This window comes from Solea solea, chromosome 6 (assembly GCF_958295425.1).
Source record: "Solea solea chromosome 6, fSolSol10.1, whole genome shotgun sequence".
In the NCBI taxonomy this organism is placed as follows: domain Eukaryota; kingdom Metazoa; phylum Chordata; class Actinopteri; order Pleuronectiformes; family Soleidae; genus Solea; species Solea solea.
Genome location: NC_081139.1, coordinates 17,529,744 through 17,551,104, shown reverse-complemented (window position 1 = coordinate 17,551,104; position 21,361 = coordinate 17,529,744). Strand labels below are relative to the sequence as shown.

At 41.4% G+C, this 21,361-nt stretch overlaps 1 protein-coding gene across 7 annotated transcripts in view; it reads right to left on the bottom strand.

The window, feature by feature from the left end:
- chl1b (cell adhesion molecule L1-like b) overlaps nt 1-21,361 on the bottom strand; it is an 80,096-nt gene that overhangs the window by 18,550 nt on the left and 40,185 nt on the right. For 4 of the 7 annotated variants that reach the window (XM_058631514.1, XM_058631520.1, XM_058631519.1 and 1 more), the window contains exons 2-23: nt 20,180-20,383; nt 17,930-17,947; nt 15,558-15,666; nt 15,204-15,394; nt 14,523-14,645; nt 13,908-14,078; nt 13,635-13,661; nt 13,373-13,484; nt 12,745-12,926; nt 11,107-11,238; nt 9,625-9,765; nt 8,007-8,118; nt 6,543-6,709; nt 6,293-6,458; nt 6,050-6,174; nt 5,566-5,667; nt 5,046-5,243; nt 4,753-4,823; nt 3,742-3,964; nt 1,213-1,328; nt 772-976; nt 500-622 (exon numbers count right to left, since the gene is read on the bottom strand). In XM_058631514.1, the coding sequence (XP_058487497.1) occupies nt 500-622; nt 772-976; nt 1,213-1,328; nt 3,742-3,964; nt 4,753-4,823; nt 5,046-5,243; nt 5,566-5,667; nt 6,050-6,174; nt 6,293-6,458; nt 6,543-6,709; nt 8,007-8,118; nt 9,625-9,765; nt 11,107-11,238; nt 12,745-12,926; nt 13,373-13,484; nt 13,635-13,661; nt 13,908-14,078; nt 14,523-14,645; nt 15,204-15,394; nt 15,558-15,666; nt 17,930-17,947; nt 20,180-20,282 (2,917 nt within the window). In that variant the 5' untranslated portion in view covers nt 20,283-20,383. The remainder of the gene's footprint in view (nt 1-499; nt 623-771; nt 977-1,212; nt 1,329-3,741; nt 3,965-4,752; nt 4,824-5,045; nt 5,244-5,565; nt 5,668-6,049; nt 6,175-6,292; nt 6,459-6,542; nt 6,710-8,006; nt 8,119-9,624; nt 9,766-11,106; nt 11,239-12,744; nt 12,927-13,372; nt 13,485-13,634; nt 13,662-13,907; nt 14,079-14,522; nt 14,646-15,203; nt 15,395-15,557; nt 15,667-17,929; nt 17,948-20,179; nt 20,384-21,361) is intronic. The other 3 variants (XM_058631517.1, XM_058631516.1, XM_058631518.1) reach the window with 3 other exon arrangements.

Genomic DNA, 21,361 nt, shown 5'->3' with positions numbered 1-21,361 from the left:
CCTGTTTGAGCAGCACAATGATTTTTGCTTCCATGCCCAGGATCATGGATTAGACAATCACCAGTGAGTCTAAGATAAATCACCGTTCTTTCACTGATACGCTCGATGAGTACTGCACACACTTGTGTTTAAACTGTACATGTTTTGTTACCACTTTGTTTGTTGCTGCCACTGAAATCTCAGAGGAAGAAGCTGTGCGTATAAAACAGTGAGGCTACTTAGATCTCTGACACGCAGTCATTTCATACATTTACATGACATTGGTAAAGAAGATTTGATTACTGTGCTTAAACCTGGACTTTTAAAATGCATGTAAACACGTTAGTCTGCACTAAATCTAATTTCCCCAATGTCGGACTGACACACCAAGACACAGGAACACAGAGGGATGTGAACACTTGTTAAACTCAAGGGGAAAACAATGTTTTGGTAGCAAGACTACTGCATCAACCAATGTATACACTGTAAATGTTTAAGGACGAGACACAGGTATACGTACTGAGCTGATACTCGAGGAGGTACCCAGTAAGAATCCCATTAGGCTCCAGTGGTGGGGCCCAGACCAGGGAGACGGTGTGTTTCTGAACATCTGTGACCCTGAAAACAGGATTTTTCTCCGGGACTGTGAGGGCAAAAGAAGGCAACAAACACACACACACACACAGTAAGCATTTGGTTGGATTCTGCAACCCAGTTTCCTTGGCTATTATTAGATTTTCTCTTCAGTAGTGGCGAATCAATAGACTTCATGCTGTTTTTCCACAAACTCACCTCCCTCTGGGGTTTTGAAGTTGACGGGATGGCTGCCGGGGCCGTTGCCCCGCCCGTTGAAGGTCATAACAATGAGACTGTATTCGGAGAAAGGAGTTAGTCCCGGTATCTTGGCGTGGTTCCGGTCCCCGGGGACTGTCAGCGTGTTTTTGTCTCCGTGGTTTTTCTTTGAGTCCACCAGGCTGCGCAGACGCCACCAGTTTATCTACAATGTTACAGACCGTCACACACTCAAAGACATCAACGTGTACGTCATACAAATTGAGGTCCTGATTAAGTTATTATTAATCTTTCTTTTCTGGTGTCTTCAGCATAGAGACCATCAAGCTGCCCGAGCAAAGGACAAGGGAGTGGGGTGAGACATGCAAACGCTGAGGGCGAGGTCAGGGCCCTTCCTTTTAAACTGTGTCTAAAAGCAAAGGTCTGTTTTTAAAGTGTTACCCTGTAGCCTCCCAGATGTCCATGTAGCTTGTCCTTGTGTACACGCATCCAGCTAACCTTGACCAGCGTGCTGTTCATCACTTCCACAGCAACATCATCAGGCGCAGCAGAGGGAACTGCAAAGGCAAACACACATTAGACTTCACAGTCAACTGAAAATGAGTCAAAGGGGAAAGCAGAGCAGTGTGGGGGGGGGGGACTTAAAATAATACTCCTGAAAGTTACTATTTTGTAATTATTAAAAGACAAAAAGTACAAAACACATAGATACATTTGGAGATCAGCTATTTACAGAAACACGCACTGGGTATTGATCAGTCAATCAATACAAAATAAGGGACTAATGGAGAATAAGGGGTAAGTAAATACAGCAGTTTCTAACACCACATTAGAGCAAGGACACTACAGTGAGAAGTGTCATGACCTGAGGTGACCTCCGTGGGGCAAGTCCAGAAGAAAGCTGAACACAGGAAGTAGAGGAAGGCTCTATAAAGATCGTGGCTTCATCCGCACGCTGTTTTATTTGAAAATGGCATTTTCAAACTAACAATCTGCATTTTTCAGCTTTGTATCAGGAGAAATTGTTACTTTGCAGGTGTGTTACATACTAACACACCTGCAAACATATATCAGGTGACTAGTCAGGGACACTGAGCATGCACGAGCTGCTGTAGACTCTCAGTTTGCTTCGTTTCAGAAAATACCACAATGAGAAACAACAACTAAGAATAACAAAAATAACAAAAACAATGAATCATCAGCACTCTAAAAAAAAAAAGAAAAAAGAAAAAAAAAGCTGTGTCTGGATGCATCCTCTCCTTTCAAAGCTAATTTCAGAGTAAACAAAGACCAGTTTCACCTACTTCTTTGGCCGAGTATCAAAAGATACACTGAAAGTGTCTGCCACGTTCAAAAATGTTGGGTTTTTTATAAATAAACAGATGCACATTGTAGTGGATGGACATCATGACCGCATCCCCTCATCTCCATTGAAAAAACCTGAAAATCTTAAACCTCTGGATTTTGGTGGCTCTTAAACCCCAGAGTAGTGTGAAAATCACTACCACTAACATAAACAGAGGAGTGTGGAAATAGCTTGCATTTCATTATGAAAGTGTTAGGCCTGACTCACAGTAGACACATGGTGTGTGCAATGTAGCTGCATTCTGTCACGTTTTGAATTTTCACACCCATGTTAACAGATGAGAGTGTTCACACTGCCGGTATAATGCAGATATTATTGCTGTAGAACAAAAGACTTGGAACTTTTAAACGTCTCCTCATTCTCGAATTAGGTTTAAAGTTAATCACATTAGCACATTTTAATGTGAAACCACATCGTTCTCTGTAAACATCACATATAATGAAGCGACGCTGGCTACTTTGCACTTTGGCAGCTCCGAATGGAAGCCAGGAGGTGAGTGTGAGGTTTTGTGCAATTCGATCTTCTAATTCCCAGAAAACCATTTAAGTTCACGTCAGTAAACTTCAGACATATCCAGCTGGACGATCTGCAATCTCCCCTCCACGGGAAATAGCAACAAGAAAATTCATCGGTTTAGCTTTGGTCAAGTTTTCTCATCAAAAGTGAATTAAAAATATTTTGTTTGCCTAATGGAATTGTGTTATAGCAGCATTTGTCAAATGTTTAGTTCATGTCTCAAGACCAACACTATTATTAAGCTTATAGTTGTTGAGGGGTGAAAGAAATGGCACAACAAGCAGATTAACATGACATCATATTTGACTAAGAAAAGCCAACCACCAACCACCTTATAAACAAATGTGTAATCATAGGTTTTTGGTTAAAAAAAACTGTGCTGTGAAACCGATTGAGACACAGCTCCTGCTGATGGTTGCCGAAGTGGGGACACAAGGAACAACAGATTTGAGCCACTTCATTAAAGGCTCCCTTAATAAAACGTGCTCCTCTGTAAGTCTATATGATATCTCTCTTGCTACTTTATCTCGATGTTAAACTGCACCAAAGTCCATCGTGAAAATATTCATGGTCATGGTAAACAGGAGTTGTTGACACACGATTGCAACCATTACAAGGTCAAATGACTTATTTTGTATCTACTATCTAAGAGGGCATATATGTACATATGTTGGCGATTGACTATGTGTCAATACTACAACTTAAACTATAAATGTAACATTTTTGGTCAGCTGAAATAAAAATTAAACTGCAATAAACTGTCCTTTATGGTGAACCAGTGGAGGAGCCTGTCAGTTAACTGTCCACACAATTTTTTTTTCTTTGTGTCCGCTGACTTGCATTACTTCCTATGAGCTACTGGTCACATTAGACCAGATAAAGCTGCAGCAGCAAACCCAACCCTTGACAGTATTGAGCCAAGTGAGGTTACATTTCACTTTAGGAGTTGCATTTCTTCGCACTTAATGAATTTATGTCCAATATACACTCTCCATTTAGCTCTACTAACTCCCGGGGGAAATATCAGAATCTTTAGCAGTTCAGCATTCCACATGTTCACAAGGCAGTTACAAAGAAGCTATACTCACAATCCTCTCCTGAGTAGCCGGCCACTATCTTGGGCTCGGGGCCCCATCCCTGATGGTTCTTGGCTTGGATCTTGATCTCGTAGGGAACAAAGGTGGGAGTGTCCTTCACCACGAATGAGTGTCTCTTCACCATGTGCTCCTTCCAGTCCTCGTCCACGTCTTGTCGTCTGTAACTCACCTTATACTCAAGGCCAGGACCATTGTGCTCGATGGGCAACAAGGGCTGAGGCGAATGAAAGTGGGCACAAAAAAAGGAAGAACACTAGTGTGAAGAGTTACAGACTGACTTTCGCCGTTGCATAAGGCGCTTCACTGCTCAATGTCACTGCCTCTGTGGGATTAAGATGACAAGCTAGACCAGTGAACTGTGTTTGGATCACTGGCAGATTTCTATCCCTTTCTCTATTAAAACAATGGAACAATTGACCTGGTCTTGCAGAAAGGCTTTTCTTTAATATAAAGCCTGGTATATGTCTTCACTTGGTATAACCCTAACCCAGATGAAAAGATTTATCTCCTCACAAAAGTCTGACCGTGAGAAATAGAATGAGACACGCTTTTTCTACCAAGACGAATCATTAACAGCGGGAGAGCTCATGAATCCAGGATTCATGACAAGGCGGCCAGATAATAAGTGAAGGAGAGATTCATCTTTCGACAATGAAGCTGAATTTATTACTGTACGCATTAAAAGAAAAATGTTCACTTTCACGGGCCCTCCTTTCTCTTTCAAATCAAAGAAAATGAGCACCTTTCATGGCCACGCCAGAATATGGCCTTTCTAAAGATTTGAAACACAAAATGAAACATCAAAAGTGGGCAAATTCCATTTCTTACATTCCTATTGGTAATTGCTTATTGAACACTGATAAAATATTATCTCTATTCTTTTAGAGAATATCTTTGACTTCCAAAAGCTATGATGGATGTGAATAATTCGCTTTGCAAGGGTGATACCCATTACAGAATCTACTGTGAGAGGATAATAAAAGACCAAACTCCTTTCCTTACCTCCCAGTTGATATCCATTTCGTGTGGTAAATGACCCTCGATTTTGATATTTTCAGGGTTCTTATCGGGGGCTGTAGAAAAAGAAGGGATATAGATTTTGTCAGCATAGTGGAATAAATCTCCAGTGAAATAGGCACACAGCCGAGCAGATTTTCAACAAGAGTAGAATCAATTATGTAGCAGGTCTGAGTGTTTCGAAACTTCACAGGGCTGCAGCGTTGGCAGCTCAAGTGGCCTGGAGGAGCTTATCAAAAAGTATAATAAACAATAAGGGAAGGGAGGAAGCCTCAGACCTGCTGGGACGGTTTTGTATCTCTCTGTGGGCTCACTGGGAGGGCCCTTCCCCACAGCGTTAACTCCAGACACGCGGAAGCAATAGTCGACGTGACCGTGGAGTTTAAGCATGGCCGAGTTGTGGTTCCCGGGTACTCGAAGCAGCTCCTTCCAGTTTCCAGGCTCCCACTGGCTTTCCTCGTACTCGATGATAAACTCTGTTGAAAGGTGGAGAGACAATCAGCGCTGTGGCTCTTGCCAATGGAACTGCTTATCTAACCACCAGCTGTGAGGGAAAAGTCTTCAAACTTTGCTCTGTGCCTGTATATTCCTCAGGGAGCCTCATCATAAGTCGCGCCTGGATGAATCAATAATAGACTCATTTTTGAAAGACACCGTCAATCTAATCTTTCAGCACGCAGCGACGCCCTAGATGTGTGTATGTCTTATGAAAACCAGCCAGTGCACGATGCATTTATCCAACACGTACTATGAATATGCTACTACACTGACACCTGTGCACATGAATGCTACTTTTACCTGTGATGGAGCTGTTGTGATCGTCCCCGGGGATCCATTTCAGTTTCACGCTTTTGCTCTTGTATTCAGACAGCATCAAGTTTTCAGGCGCATCGGGGACATCTAGCAAAACATCAAATCAACAACACAACCACATGAAAAATCGCAGGCACATCAATGTGTGCAGTGACAAAAAAAAAAAATGTAAAAAAAGGCCAACGGAAGGAATGTTCAATGAAATCAACAGCCAAACATAAACAGATGTGGAACAAGCTGCATGGCTGCATGGGCTTCCACTGTTTATTTTAGACTTAAGGAGGTTGACAGTGTCTCACAGACACAGCACTACACTGCGCTAATTAAGCTACAGTGTGCGAGTGCATGCGCTGCTTTGGCTTCCTGACACATCGATCCGCGTGTGACTGGGTCATACATTAACGCTGCACCGGGGGTCTCCCGGTCCTTTGACTCTGCAGCAAGAAATACTGTTCACATGTGAGCTCACCTAAGACCATGAGCAGCGCTGAGGCCGTGACTTGGTCCACCGGGGTTCTTGCCACACATGTGTACACACCCTGGTCCCCTTGGCTGACATTGATAATGTGAAGAATACCATCCTCCACTAAGTATCTGTTGACAGAAAGATGGAGACACAATATTGAGTGATGAAATGGAAGAGAGTACAACGACTCTCCGGTGAGTCTGCAAGAAAAAAAAAAAATAAATAAAATAAAATCAAGTATCCCACCTTGAATTCTCGGTGTAGTTAAGGGCTAACTCTATATCATCTTTTTCCCACAGGAGCTCAAAGTCGTTGCTGAAGGACTTGTCGTACTTTGCCAGGCATGAGAGCTGGGCCGTGGTACCTATTAAGATCTGCTGGTCCTCCGGGGCCGTGACGATGCTCGTGGGATCTACCGGGGAGAAGACTGTGTTAGATACACCTCGAGGACTGTGGGGGCGCCGCAAGCACTGTTGCATGGCAATGTGCAGTTTACCTTTCACATAGAGCATGGCGTCGATGGCAGAGGAGCCCTCGATGTTTTTAGCCAAACATGTGTACTGGCCCGTGTCGTCTTTCTCAACACTATAGATCTCCAGGGACCCATTATCGTGAACCGTAAATCTCGGACCCTCCACAGATTCCGAGGAGTCATCTTTGCTCCTGAAAAACATAGCAGAAAATACTTTGCATTTTAATAATGGATAGGTACACACATATATAATCAGCTGATCACATGGTAGCAACTCAAGTCATTTAGGCATGTAGACAACAGGTCTAGACAGAGGGAAAACTAAATTTAAAAATGCAGTGTGCCAGGACAACTTTATGCGTGTTTCAATCTCAGGGATTAAATTATGGAACAGTCTAACAGATGAGTTAAAGCAGAGTACAAACATACATCAGTTCAAAAGAATATACAAAATACACATTTTAAATAAATAGAAGGATGATGAACACAGCCAGGTGTTTAAAGCCAGACGTATTCTCGTGTTGTGCTGAGAACATCCAGAACATCGTATACAACACAGTAAATATGGAAATATTTGGTGATGGGATAAAGTATAAAATGTATAAATTGAGAGTTGTGTGTAATAGGAATGGGGTATAGGTACATACAAGTTAACACTTCTGCGATGTAAAATGTAAATGTGTCATTGTAAGTGTTGCACAACGAACTATAACTATAAGTTCAAACTGAGCATCAGAATGGAAAAGAAAGGTGATTTACAGTAGGTGACTATTAACTGCTGATCTGCTGGATTGTTCCACACAACCATCTCTGGTGTTTACAGAAGTAAAAATAGATTCATATCTCGTGACCAGCAGTTCTCTGGACAAAAATGCCTTGTTGATGCCAGAGGTATCATTAAATTCAAATGCATAAATAAACCGAGTATAAGGCCATGGATGAGGGAAGTGTCCAACAATGAAAGGGAACATAAATGATGAGTAAACAAGGCAATTTTAAAAAGGTCTGGGGACTTTTTTCCAGACCTGGTTTGGATGAGTGATGTTGGTGACCTGCTGGCTAATGAGGAAGCTTCTAAGTGAATTGTACTTGGGACATCTGATGGATCTATGTATTGTTTTTGAAACGTGCCTAAATTATGATTTTGCAACTGAATCAAACTGCTGTAAAACGTATTTCCAATTATATTTGACCACTGAATAACCCATTCATTTTTTGTTTTGTAAATATTTGTATCTCTACATAGCATTTTTTATGCATAAATCAACAAAAGCAATAACCCGACGGATAAACACTACACCGTGAACATGAAATTAAATTTGCTGACAATAACATGCCTGTTAAGTGACAGGTGTGTTTTACAGAAGCAGCAGGTCGGTGATTCAGATGAACAGTGCACAAAGGGATTGCATGCACCAAGCAGTTGAGAGCTACTGCTCTCTGCTGGTGTGTAGTAGACAGGGAAGAGGAAAAAAAATGCAGGCTAACCAGGTGATCGTGGAAGGAGGAGAACTGAAAACCTTGCAGTGCATCATAACTCCCTTCCGCTCCACAGCAGAGTAATCCTCCCCGTCTTTGGTCAAAATCATGGGGGGCAGATCTGCAAACAAGCAGGACAAGTAGAAACGTGTCATCAGTCAAAGGTTGTTAGGAGAGCAGAGGAAGATGGAACAAGTTGTGACTGCAGAACTGTCATGACTATAAGAAGGCAGACAATACATCTACCTGTTTAAATAGCAGTTATCCACCAATGAGTGTACATTTCAACCGATTTATGTCAGTTAACATTTTCCTGAGGAGTAAATGGTCTTAATTGCAAGTTTCAGGTCTTCAATAGAAGGTGATATCAATTTTAAAGTATGAGTCTCCATTGTGAAACTGGAAGAAGACATCACAGATGTGCACTTTGCAGTGTAGCAGCTTAAAAAAAACAACAACACAGCAATGGAAAGGTAATCGTGGGTTAAATGAGCTCACATCAGCCAATAAGGCCATTTCCTAAAACTACTGTCCTTGATCCAGGATACAAACAGTCGTGGGGAATCGATTTGGTTGGAATGAATTGTGTTTGACTCAGCTACTCTAGGTGGTAATATGCCAACGTTCACTCACCCTGCTATAAGTTGATGTATCATCAAAATAGTCTTGGAGACATTATTTGAAGGGTGAAATCCTACACCGGATTGCTTTAAATAAAGGATACATATTGGCAAAATCTCAAGTTGCATTTCGTGTCTTTCCGTAGCATACATTTGGTCTCCTGGTCAGTCTGAAAAATGCAATGGTCTGAATCTTGCAGATTGTTTTTCTCACTGTTGTCTTCATACGGAGGTGTGACCAGCGTAACATGCACAGAACATACACATGCAATTGTAACTACACTCCAGAATTCCATCAAATAGAATTTCAACATGTTTACATGTATTTTAAAAGTCTGGTTTTAGTTGGACTAACAAAATAATTTTAAATTCTTGTCTTTGTTGTGCTAATTGCAGGGTTGTTTATGGATTAAAAAATCAGCAGTCAGGCTGTCAGTAACCTGTAATGAAAGCAAAGACGTAAACAATAGAATAATGAGTTAGCCAAGCACGTGCACCTTATCAGTGGTAGTCGAAGCTTCCCATTAAAATTGTCTGTCTCGCCTAATCATTTACAGAGCCAGCAGCTGGGACTGAGCATTCAGACGCTGTCCAGTGTTATTAACTCCTGTGTCACCGAGAACAAAGTCGCCACACAGGTGAAGAGCGACGTTGTTTTTTTTTATCTGCCTTGTAAAAGCAGCACATGTTTGTCTTATGACACCGAAATCAGCATGGGCTTGTGGGGGAGATCGTAAGCATATAACATAAATGTCAAGGAACAGCACTTGTTGCTCCACAGGGAGCAATTCCAGTCTGATTGAAGCAGCGCAGCTTGTAGAAAGCCTCTCTCGTCCGCACCTTCCCCGGAATCGTCACTGCTTTATGGGCAAACGCCAACATCATCTCCGGCTCAGGAGTTCGACTCATCAGGCAGCAGTCTGCCAGTGACTCACCACAGTGATTCATACACATTGGAATAACATGACACAGAAAAGGATCTGTGTGACTACAGCTGTCTTACATACTCATAATCATGATGTTTGCATTGGACAGCAGCTTCCCATGTCTGTTGGAGGCCTCACACTGATAGACAGCACTGTCAGATGCTTTGGCGTTATGCAGAACAATGGTGTCATCGAATGTCTTCCTGTTGGCTGCCGGCGTGTCTGTGATCAACCAAAAGTAGAGTCAATAAAACTTTCATTCAATAAGCATTCAATAAAGAGGTAATAACATATCAACTGGTAACTGACATTCATTTATAGTAAAAGCTCAACAAAACCTCCTGTAAAATGAGTACATTTGGCAATTGAACCTTGCAAATGTAAACACAGGACATAAAAAGGTGACACAACAATAAGAGATTAACAAAGCAGAAAATGACACAGTCAAACACAACAGAAACCAGACAGAGCCTGCAAGCTCATTAAACTAAGAAAAAGAGAAAAAGGGAGTTTAGTCTGTTTGGGTTTAGGTGCATTTTAGTTCTATAAGGTTTTAAGCAATGCATTAAACATTATGTTGAACTATAATATAAATACATTTCCATAGTTACATTTCTTGGTGATAGTATTATAATTTGTGTTAAGTGCAGCGTCTCCTACCATTATCACTCCCTGCTCCTTAAATAACAATTTAACAAACTCTTACTCGTTAATTGTTTTTTTTTTTCAAACCTTCAAAAAAACACTGCCCTCATCCAAACAGCCACGTTTGCTTCTCAACACATTTCACATCTGAGTCCTTCCACTATATAATGTAAAAACTGGGCCGTCACACTTTTCATCACGAGTGGCATTGTGGTATGAAAGATCTTTCTGGTCCGTTTCCCTTTCCCTTAGACACAATGTTTTCTTCTCACTGTGTGAAATTCAATTTAAAGAATCCAAAGCATTTGACGGCTCGGGATTATTCTTACAGCGTTTCACGGTGGATTCCTTCAACACCCATTTAGTATTTATGGCTTCAGTGACGTTCCCACCGACTCTCCCACACATGTTAAACCTGATGTAATGTGTTCATCAGAAAAAAGGCAGACAAAATGTCAACAAGGCAGGAGGAGTTCATGTTTTTTGAAGTGTGGCTGTACGACGTACTGACACATAATTAACACTGACTGCACTGTGAGCACAAGCAGCACGAGAAACAGAGGTTCTGCCAGTGGGGACCGAATTTAACTCTTAACAAACGGCTTATCTCCTAAAATCTATGCCTGACTTAAGCCTACGATATCTTTGTTTGTCACTTAATGTCACAGTTATACACCCTTTTCTGAAACTGAAGGTTGTGCCACTTTGTAAACCACTTACTCACTGCACCAAAGTCCATAAAGAAAATGATCGATTTGATCGGTGTTGATCCAGTGCTGCCTTCGAAGGCAAGTTCAAATGTGGTATTTGGTAACTTCTGTGTTTGAAATGCTTTTGTGGGTTTACCTGAATGACATCAACGAAACAAATGCACATTTTCTCTGGGTAACACGTGGTAACAGTGAGCGTGAGACTGACCCTGCAGAGGCACACCGTTCACCCTCCATGTTACAGTTGGCTGAGGAGTCCCACTGGCCGAGCACTTGATGATCACCTCTGAGCCGATCATGCTGAGCTGACTCTCAGGCTCAAACTCCCACTCTGGAGGCTCTGTGAACACACAGTCAGCACAAACTGATGAGTGTGAGTTTCACACCGAGTATTTACAGCAAGGTGACAAAAAACCTCAGCCACACATGTTATCCAAGTTCACACTCCATGGCTAATACATAACATGAAATGACCAGAGACAGGGGCTCACACCAGCCAATCTTTTACCAGGAGGAGCCCAGATTAGTTTGTACAGTATCTAGGAATACACTCAGTACATTGTTTTTTCCCTTTCTGTCTTCTTCTATGGGATGAACCCCTGATATTTTGCTGATCAGGTTTCAGCTGCCCTCCCTGGTCCTGGTCTCTGAATGGCTGGGGTGGCTGGAGTCGCAGCAGACAACTAGAAATGAGATTGTGGTCTATGATACAACACTGAGGTGTCAGCGGGCTTTTGTGGGCCACATATTTGAGTATTTTACACTTAGCGACTGCTTAGAGTGCCCATAAAGCAATAAATCATATCTCCTCTGATGTTGTCACCCCACAAATGTGTTACTACAATAACGATATACTTCACTTGTGTATTTATATTACCTTATACCAGGGGTCTCAAACTCAAATGACTTGTGGGCCACCGACGGTCTTGTCTAGTCAGTCGGGGGCCAGTCAAGTAAAAAAAAAAAAAAACGCCCAACTTTTTTGGGAAAAGCAACAGTTGTGGTGGACGTTATGAGCTCATATCATCAATATGCCGTATTAATTCCTTTTTTTGATATGTTCTCTATTGCCTCGTGTGAGCTTTTCTGTCTTTTACTTCTGTCTTTTATCCATTATTCTGCACAGCACTTTGGTCCACTGTGCTTTACAAATAAAGTTGGATTGGATTGGATAATTTCAAAATATAAGTGGTTGCTTTAATATGCAACAATAAAAAAATATACTGTATATTTATGATGCAAAATTAATCTATTCATTTAAAAATAAAAACATATAGAAAAGACTCGTTACAACTTAATATTGTTTGGAGGGCCACATGAAATCGATTGGAGGGCCACACTTTGAGACCCCTGCCTTATACTGTATTCAAGTTACATTTCTCCACAAGAGGAGCTTTAAATCCACTATATACTGTATATGTAGTTGCTACAAATTATACTTTCTTTCTTACTTTTCGTTACACAAAAATGCAGGCGTTAGATATTAAACGCATGTTTCATTTAACTGTCAACTATTTCACAAGAAAGAACATGGGAGAAAAGTTCAAAGAAAAACAAGTACACTTGTAATGCCATAATAAGAAATATCAGTTGGGGGTGGGTAGTTATTTATGATTGAACACTATTTACATTGTAGTATTCACACTTTTAATTAACCGATGTGAGTTTTTCAACCAGCACTAATCTGGCTCTTTTTAAAGGATCATTAACTGGCACTGTTACTGTGCAACCGGCACTCCTACAGCAATTCTGCTCCAGACACGCGTTCAAAGAAAAGTGATGGATCAGAAAATGATTGTAATGACTGTAATGAGTCAGTCGGATGTGATCGCAGCAGTGTAACTACCTTCTACTGTCACTGTGAAGTAATGCTTGGCTTCTCCTAATTCGTTCTTTGCCAGGCACATGTACTTCCCACTGTCTTCCTGGTCAACTCTTGGTACAATCAGCAACTTTCCATGATTCTCCTTTTTTGCTTTCAGCGGAAGATGATGACCCATCTTCACCCACTCGACCTGTGGAGTTGGACTAACAGGAAGTGAGACACACAGGTGAGTCAACAAGTTGTGAATTATCACCTTAAGTAAAACCAAAGACTGTGTGTAATATTGTCATTATTACGATATGTTAAATCCATGTTTCAACTTCTATCTTTTGAAATCCTGATGATGGAGGGAACCTTTTCATTCCTGTTCTTGTGACTCAATCATTATATACATACTTGAAAAGGGGAAAAGTAAAGCCAAGGAAGTAAGATGGAAGTAGCAGTTAATGGGCGACACTGCTGGTTGCAAAAAAACTCAATGGAATTTCAATGGAACATTTCTATATACAGACTATAATTGAGACATGTTATATAACAACAGTAAATCTAAAACCTGCTATTTTAAACTCAAGTGGCTTCCAGTCATTAAAAAAAATCTGTCAGGTAAAACTATTTTTGGTTAAAAAAAAAAAAATCTAGAATTACTTACAATCCCTCAGCAATACACTCCAATTTCAAGTCCTCTCCTTTGACCAGCTGTGTCTGTGACGTGTCACCAGAGGGCGTCAGAAGAGAGGGCCTTCTCTGCAGGATTGCGTTAGCTAAGGAAGTACAGCAGGTAATCAGGCACTCGTAATGCAAATCAGAAGTGTAAGGAACTTCACTTAAGGCAACAGATTTCAAACATTGTGCATTGTGCACATAGCCGTGGATGATGCACAGCACAAGGGTGATTTGGTCACAAAACTTACCAGCTTCTGGACTCAAGTCACTTTTTTCTAAAATGGAGGTGAATGAGACAAAAAAAAACAATAAACACGAGGGCAATGTAGATGCATCATGGCAAAACAAGACAGAAATCTCAACATAAAAACCAAGATGGTGCATGAAACAAGACGGCTTGTCATTGGGATGGCTTTTGAAGTTATGTAAATGTCAACAAAGATAATCGCACCATGCACGATTTTGAGAAGAAAACAGAGTTTTGATTGTAGGCAAAGAAGCTGTGGAGAGGGGACACCTACTTGTCTCGACAATGACAGACATGGCGGTCTTCTGAACGATGGTTCGTATTTTGGGGAAGGCGGCGAAGCAGCAGTAGTCCCTCCTGCTGTCCTTCTCCACCGCATGAGAGAAGTAAAGGTCGCCGTTTAAGCCCGTTGAAACGCGCTCGTCCTGTTCTATGTGCTGGAGATCTGACAACAGACACAACATAAGTTTTAAAACAATGCATTTCTACATTTGAAACCAGGGCTTCACAATCTCTATCTCTTGCAACTGTTTATTTAAATGTTATGTCACCTTTGGGTGCCTTGTGTTTCAAAAATCCTCAAGCCTCTGTGAGTTACAGTAAAATTATTTTCAGAAACAGCTTTGAACAACTTTTCAGCTTGTTTTCTTCTTTAATAATGAATGAGCTCATAAAGCCTCAGTTCTATATGATAAAGTATAACTAATTCCCACGACATTTAAGTGCAGAACTACTACTTGTATGTTAATATCTCACGAAATAGTGTGAAATATATTTTTAAGTTTGAGCAATGTTTATGTAGATTTTAGGGATAAACACATTCAGGGGGTGTTACTTTAAACTGTGAAATCAACTGTTAATTTCTCAGAAATAAAAGGTTTTAACTTACTGATAGTCATCCAGTAGATCTGCAGGGGTGGTATTCCGGATGGTGGGTTACACTGCAGAGTAAAAGGCTGACCTTCCTCCACCACCACAGGATCGATTGTTTCTTTAGGAAACTTAGGAACATCTACATTGAAGTGAGGTGTCACACAAGGGGAAATAAAATAAGTTGGTGCATTTCAACTTCTCTCCAGCAGATGTCAGTGATAGCATTCAAGAACGTTGTGACGGGCCTGGTGCCTGAGCTCTGTCTGATTCATTCAGTAGATTGGGATTTTCTCTTTTTTTTTTTCCAATCTAGAAACTGAAAGAAAACAGACTTCCCTGTGACAATTGTGTGTGGCTCATCTCCTACTGCAGAGTGGCTGAAACACAGCCAAATTTAGTCAAAGAATTTGTTTGACAATTTATGGACTGTGCTGGTAAAGAAAATGTAACAATAGGAATGGAGAGACCAAATAACGTTTGATGTTCTCTCCTGTGCAGATGCTGGTGGAGAGGTGGAGCAAGCCTCACGAGCCTCAATGACTTTCTGCCACATCCAATGCAGTAAAAAGCTCACAATGAAGAGGTGCAGTCATTACACAGGACTGCCGCTCCTGAATCACTCTGAAAGCACTGTAACAGAGCACCACACACACACACACACACACACACACACACACCACAGATTTATATTACTCACTGGGCACAATGAACTCAATCTCCTTCGATATGGCGGTCCCCAGTTTGTTTGAGGCGTAACAGCGATAGTTTCCCTGGTACTCTGTAAGGTTCCCATTATTGGGTATCACAAAGGTCCCAGAATTCTCTTCTTTCATTAACCGGGGGTCGAGAGAGGGGTCGAATTCCTGGCCATTCTTCGTCCATCTGAATCTACATAAAAGAAAAAGGCAGTACTGAAATGTCAGGTTCTAAGGCTGAGACTGCGGAGAGCTAAAGCAGAGTCCATCGCGGCCATGGCATCAATGGCCAACTGTTGTTGTTTGTTACTGTTGTGTGTTTGGCTGCGAACAGGCTCTTCATCCTCAATACTCACTCTGGCTCGGGATTCCCTTTGGCTTCACACGTCACGGGGAAGCTCTCGTCGAAAGGGAAAGCAATGAGAGAGCTGGGCGACTGGGCTGTGATGGTGGGCAGCTGCTCAACTGGGCAACAAACAGGCACACGGGCACAGGAATGTGAGAACGCAGGCTTTCGGTGCAGAACTCTGTCACACAGTACAGTATTTGAAACGTCATGCTACAACAGTGGCTTCCAACCATTTTCTTTTGTCTCGTGATTCCTTAACACAAAGCAATGGCTTCTTATGACCTCCGCATCAGAGGTTATAAGACCTTAAAGTGATCTCTGACTGCAGCTGCTGTGTCCAATATTCTTCCTTTTTTACTCCTTTAAACATCTTGGGATTACTCCTGCTGTGGTCTCATGAAATGGAAAGGCAGTGTTGGCAATGTGTTACTTGTGCCGCAGGATCATTTACATTTACTTGCACAAGTCATTTGAGTAAACACAACCTATTAAGCCCATCAGCTCCAAACAACATGTTTGTCTGTAAAGCAGTGTTTAGATATGTTGGGTCACCCTTCACGTGAACACAATCAGACTACTCGTATCACTTTGACTTATAGTTAGAAACCACTTTGAAGCAGAGTTTTACACTAAACACAATAATGTTCGACAAAATATCACAAACATATGTAAATGGTTTTTTTTTATGACTCCGGTTATTTTGGAATAAAACTCTTAAGGGCAGATGTACAAACATGTCTGTGCTCATTCCAGACGTTTATCTGTTGCAGTGCATGTACAATCAGACAGAACAAGGAAACGAGCTGAGAGTATTTTCACCACAAGGACTTCTCGTCTTTGAGTTTCGGTTTTCTTTTTCTAAAAGTTGGCCTCCCTGTGATGAATAAAAAATGAACCATATTGGTCAGAGAGTAGTTTGGGTCCCATTTTTCTGTTCTGTGCAGATAACATAAGGTGAATTTGTGTGACCCTGTCCTCGGGAAGAAGCTGTTACTATGGTTACTGCATATTTACAGAAACATACAGTGCAAATGACTGCCAATACACACATAAGCCTAGTTTCAACTGCGGTGTGTAGCAAATTGTGCATTTATGCGTCTTTCCATTAACTGCTGTAAGCTAATATTGTACGTATGTTACTGCTTACATCTATTTTCATTCAAGGAAGGCTGTAGTTGCCTTGTCAGGGCAGGGTCAAACTTACTGCGTTCCATGTCCGCACAGAGCCTCTTTGCTCTTCCAGATTTGCATACATGCCAGTGGCTCCATTCATAGTTTAATGAGGGTTTGCGCTAATATGGCGCTGCACGCATGCCTACACAATTTTACATTCCATTTTAGTAGTGTCAGTTTTCTCACCAGGAAATTGCCATGGTTTGTATTTTTCATGTATTCTTGGAGTTGTGCAAATATGGGTACCAGTAGACTCACTCATATAACTTTAAGTTTGTTTCCAAGGTTACTGGACTGCAAAGTGTTGCACTTTCGCCGTGTAGGGTCCATGCACAATGAAACTGGAGTTGTGGGTGGATTTGTCTGGAGAACGACGTGGAAATTGGCAATGACCAAATTTGTCATGCAGACCCTAGCGGACCTCTACGCACACGAAACACACAAAGTATGACCTGGCCCTCAGTCATCTTGCCTGATTTTCCAGCACAGTGGAATGATGTTTCAGTCACAAGATTTCATAAACGTGGTCCTCAATTAGCTGAATCTGCTTCCATTGTGCTCATTCACATTTACTAATTATGGATTGGCCACTTTTTCTACCACATAAAAACTATGTTATGGGATATTTCAAGATTTATTTGAAATATCAAGCCTTTTTTTTTTTCTATTTGCGCATAATGTGCATACAAATTGGTCAATGAAATCACACGAGTAGCATAATCAGTGGTTCTCCACATTAACTTGATCGAAAGTTTTAGAAAGCAATGACGTGCACCGATAACCACAATAAGCCCGAGGCTCGGAATATCCAAAGTAAAAAGAGGAGGCGGCACAGCGTGTGGTATCTGTGACCTGGCTTGGTCACTGTTTATGCTACGCTCACAAACAACTGTACATCTGCCCCCTTTTGTCTTTGATTGATCTCATATGATGGCTTTGATGGCAACACTGTGACATGTGGTAAATGTGGAAAACACACAACACCATATGTGTGACTGCAGGAACGTGTAAGTATGTTTAAGTAAACAGGATGAGTCTTAGAAGTTAAAATACCAGTGCTATGGAGTCATGGCTGATGAGAGATGAGAATCGGGGTCAAACACATATTGTTACATGTAGAGCTGCTGCTGTGTTTGACAGCAGATGAATTGAAACAGAGCTAATGATGTCACTAATACCAGCTACACCACAGCAGCGTGAACTTACTGTTTACGTGACCGAAAACTACACCATCCACGGCGGCAGGGAGAGAATCACAAGTATTAACAAAGGCTTTTGAACACAAACACATTTTAATTCAGAACACAAGCTTGAATGAAAGTGATATTCAGACATAAGTAAGCACAGAAAGGCTTGTGCCTTTTCAGAAAACCAGTTTGAACTGCTCTTTATATAAAACCTTCAAGGCATGTTCCCAAATTATTTAGAGGAAGAGGATCGCTATAAAAGAAAACTGGAAAACATAACACAAAAGAAACAGGGAAAATAGCTGCACATGAACCCCGTCAACACAATACTTAAAGTTCGCTGTGGTGTGAATTATTTCCTTCTAAATGACTCAATGCCTTTCTCCCTGATAAAAGCACGACAAGGGGATACATTCTCATTAGAGGAGCAAAAATAATGATGCGACTCCACATAACCTCTCCTTGTTCATTTATTCAACTGGTTCCTCGTGTCTCTATAATTCACTCTGTGTGAGTTGCCCATAATGTGTGTTTGTTCTGCTTAAGTGTTTATTATCTAGACATGCAGCGGATTCATTGTGAAATATTGGACTGCAAAACACTGCGTGACTCAAATCATTTGCATCATGAGCTGAATGTAAAGAAAGAATGGCGCTAATTTAACTGAAACTAAAAATATAGAAGCGCAGTTTCACATGACGGATTACTGAGCATTTCACATGACCATTAATATCAATGTGCCAGGAAAAATAATCACTTTGAATTTGCACGAGTGACCGCCTAAAGCTGCAGATTAAGATACACAAGACAAACATGTATTATCTATGACTACTAGGCCAATTCATTTTTAAATGTGACTTGAACTGATATGGGCCTGATATGGGATTCTCATAACTTGAAATCTTATGACTTATGAATCAATGTACAGCATAAAAAGTTCTAAACTCAACAAATCAGGTTGTCTACAGAAACATTATAGATTAGCATATTGGCAGAGGCTTCAAAACTCCACCAACTCTTTCATTGACTTGCTGGTTTCTTTGCTTCTCTATGACACAAAACGGAATCTCTTTGGTTTGTGGAAGAAAAACAAGACAATTGTGGATATCATTTGAGAAACACTGAACAACATTTTTCCGCAATTTAAAGATGAAGAAAACAATTGATTAACTTAAGAGAGCGTTGGGCAGATCAACCACTGAGGAAAATGATCGTTAGTTGGAGCCCTAGTTTGAAGGAGATGTGTGTGATCTGTGTATTTGAACTAGTTAAACAGTGCCATTATGGAAAGGAAATGGGAAAGGAAATCTCTACCTCACAGCCATCTTGCACCTGGTGCCAATTAGTACATGCACCACAAAGCAAAGCAGTGTCACAAATAGGGCTGGGTGATATGGACTAAAGCTCATATCCCGGCTGAATGGCAGTATGCCCTTTGTATCTAATTTGGGAATAACTCAATTTGTCTCTTCTGTCTAGCATCTAAGTTGTTTAAATGGCACTCATACTTGGGCTCACTGAATCCCTGTGAGTGTTTTGAAATTAAGTTCAGTCAAGAGTATTGTTGGCACGGTGCTATCTTGAGACGGTGGGAAGCAGCGACTTGGTTTGAAGGAAATTGTCTTTATCTTTTTGAGTCTATTAATAGCTAAAGGGCATTTAGAATGTTTTAAAATCCAATTTTGCTGCTGTAAAAAAAACAAAAACAGCCAATACATGAGAAGCATTATCTATTACCATTTGGAGAAGTCCAATGCCATTTCACTTTTCAATGAGAGATGGCACTCATTGGTCTTTTGGTTTGAAAACATGCAAAATAAAGCAGACCTGGACACACCCTAAATGTGCTTTAGATCTTTAAAATAGAGTGTGCAGTGTTTATGGTTTGGCAGCTTGCAGTGTTTTACAGTGTACAAGTAAAGATTTAAACGGTTAGTTCATCCAAATTATAAAAAGTATCTCACATATCTATGATCTCTCTTTCTATTCAGTTTTGGATATGCCTTTCTTTCAGATCTACCTGTCTGGATGCAATGTCTTATATGATACTGATCAAAATGAAACATTTCTAATTCAATAACAGTCTTTTTAGATTCAATGTCCTTGGTTATTTGGATAGAAATCAAATAAAAAAAATCAAAGTGTTACCAGTGCGTGTGTAAAAAGGAACACGTGTTTTTGCTATCTGAGTGAAGTGCCCCTTTAACTGCAGCACTGATTGAAACCAGCTTCCTTTGTGAGCATGTGTGAGTTAGTGTTCGAGACTCACCCTCCAGTGGGATGTCAGTGGCAGCAGTCGTATATAAGGCACAAATACAGGTGATCAATTGCAGCACCGCGACCACTCCTGGGCTCCTCCTCTGCGACCTCATGGTTTCACTGTAAATCTTTGACGTTCCTCGACAACAACAACGCGTGCTCTCCTCGGCGTCCCTCAGTGCATTTCTCTGGTGATGCCGAAAAGACGCTGTACCTGTGAGAGCAGCACAGACGGAGAAGGCCCCCATGAATCCACCCACACACACTGGCTGGCAGACAGAAAAAAGCAAACCCCAAACACCACAAATCCCCCCCCCCCCGACTGGGAGCACGGCTGCTCTCTGCTCAGCCAGGCAGAACCTGCTGCTGGCACACCGTGCATTAGCATTTGCATCAACAGGAGCTCCGGTGTGCGCTAGTTCACATTTGCGTCAACAAAGAAACACTGACATTAGAGCCTGCTATCGTCGGTGCGTCCCCTGGGACTCAGATTGTGTTGTAGTTGGATGTCTGTGGCAGCGTCGAGCAGAAAGTGAGGTTTTTTTGAGAATGGAAGAAAGAAACAAATGAAGGAGCGAGTGGATTTATTAATGCAAGACAGATGCGGGGGGGGGAGTTAAGTCACAATTGAGCCGATTTCATCAATGTTGTGCTGTTTTTGATCAGCGCCTGCATGATTCTGATAACAATGACTCAGAGAGATTAACAATGCAGCTACACGTTTATCTACCGCTGCAGCAAAGCACCGCTGCCTGAGGGAGGTTGAGGCATAAATGGTGTGTACATAGTTAGACAGTCAGTCAGAGCAAACCGTCTGACTGCGAACACACTGACAGACTACAGAGTACAGGACCCTTTTCCAGCTAACAGACCCGAGTCTGGACTATAATGAACACATGATTGGTCCAGAGCGCACAAATGGAGCAGGGAGGGGCGTGAGAGAGGGGCGATGTATGGGAATTTTAGTGTGTGTGCTATCCCTATGTGTACGCTCTGGGGGTGTCAGCTCATTAGTCTTCCCCGTGTTGGCTGTGACCCAGCTCGGCAGGTCGTGTCGCGGTAATTAGCTTAACAGCTTAACATACAGCTTAACAACAAAAAAAGAGAAAATATCAACAAAAATATAAGCGTTCTGAAGAAATATAAAGTCGTAATGTTCTTGGTCTGAAGGATTATTTTTACTGGCGTTTGC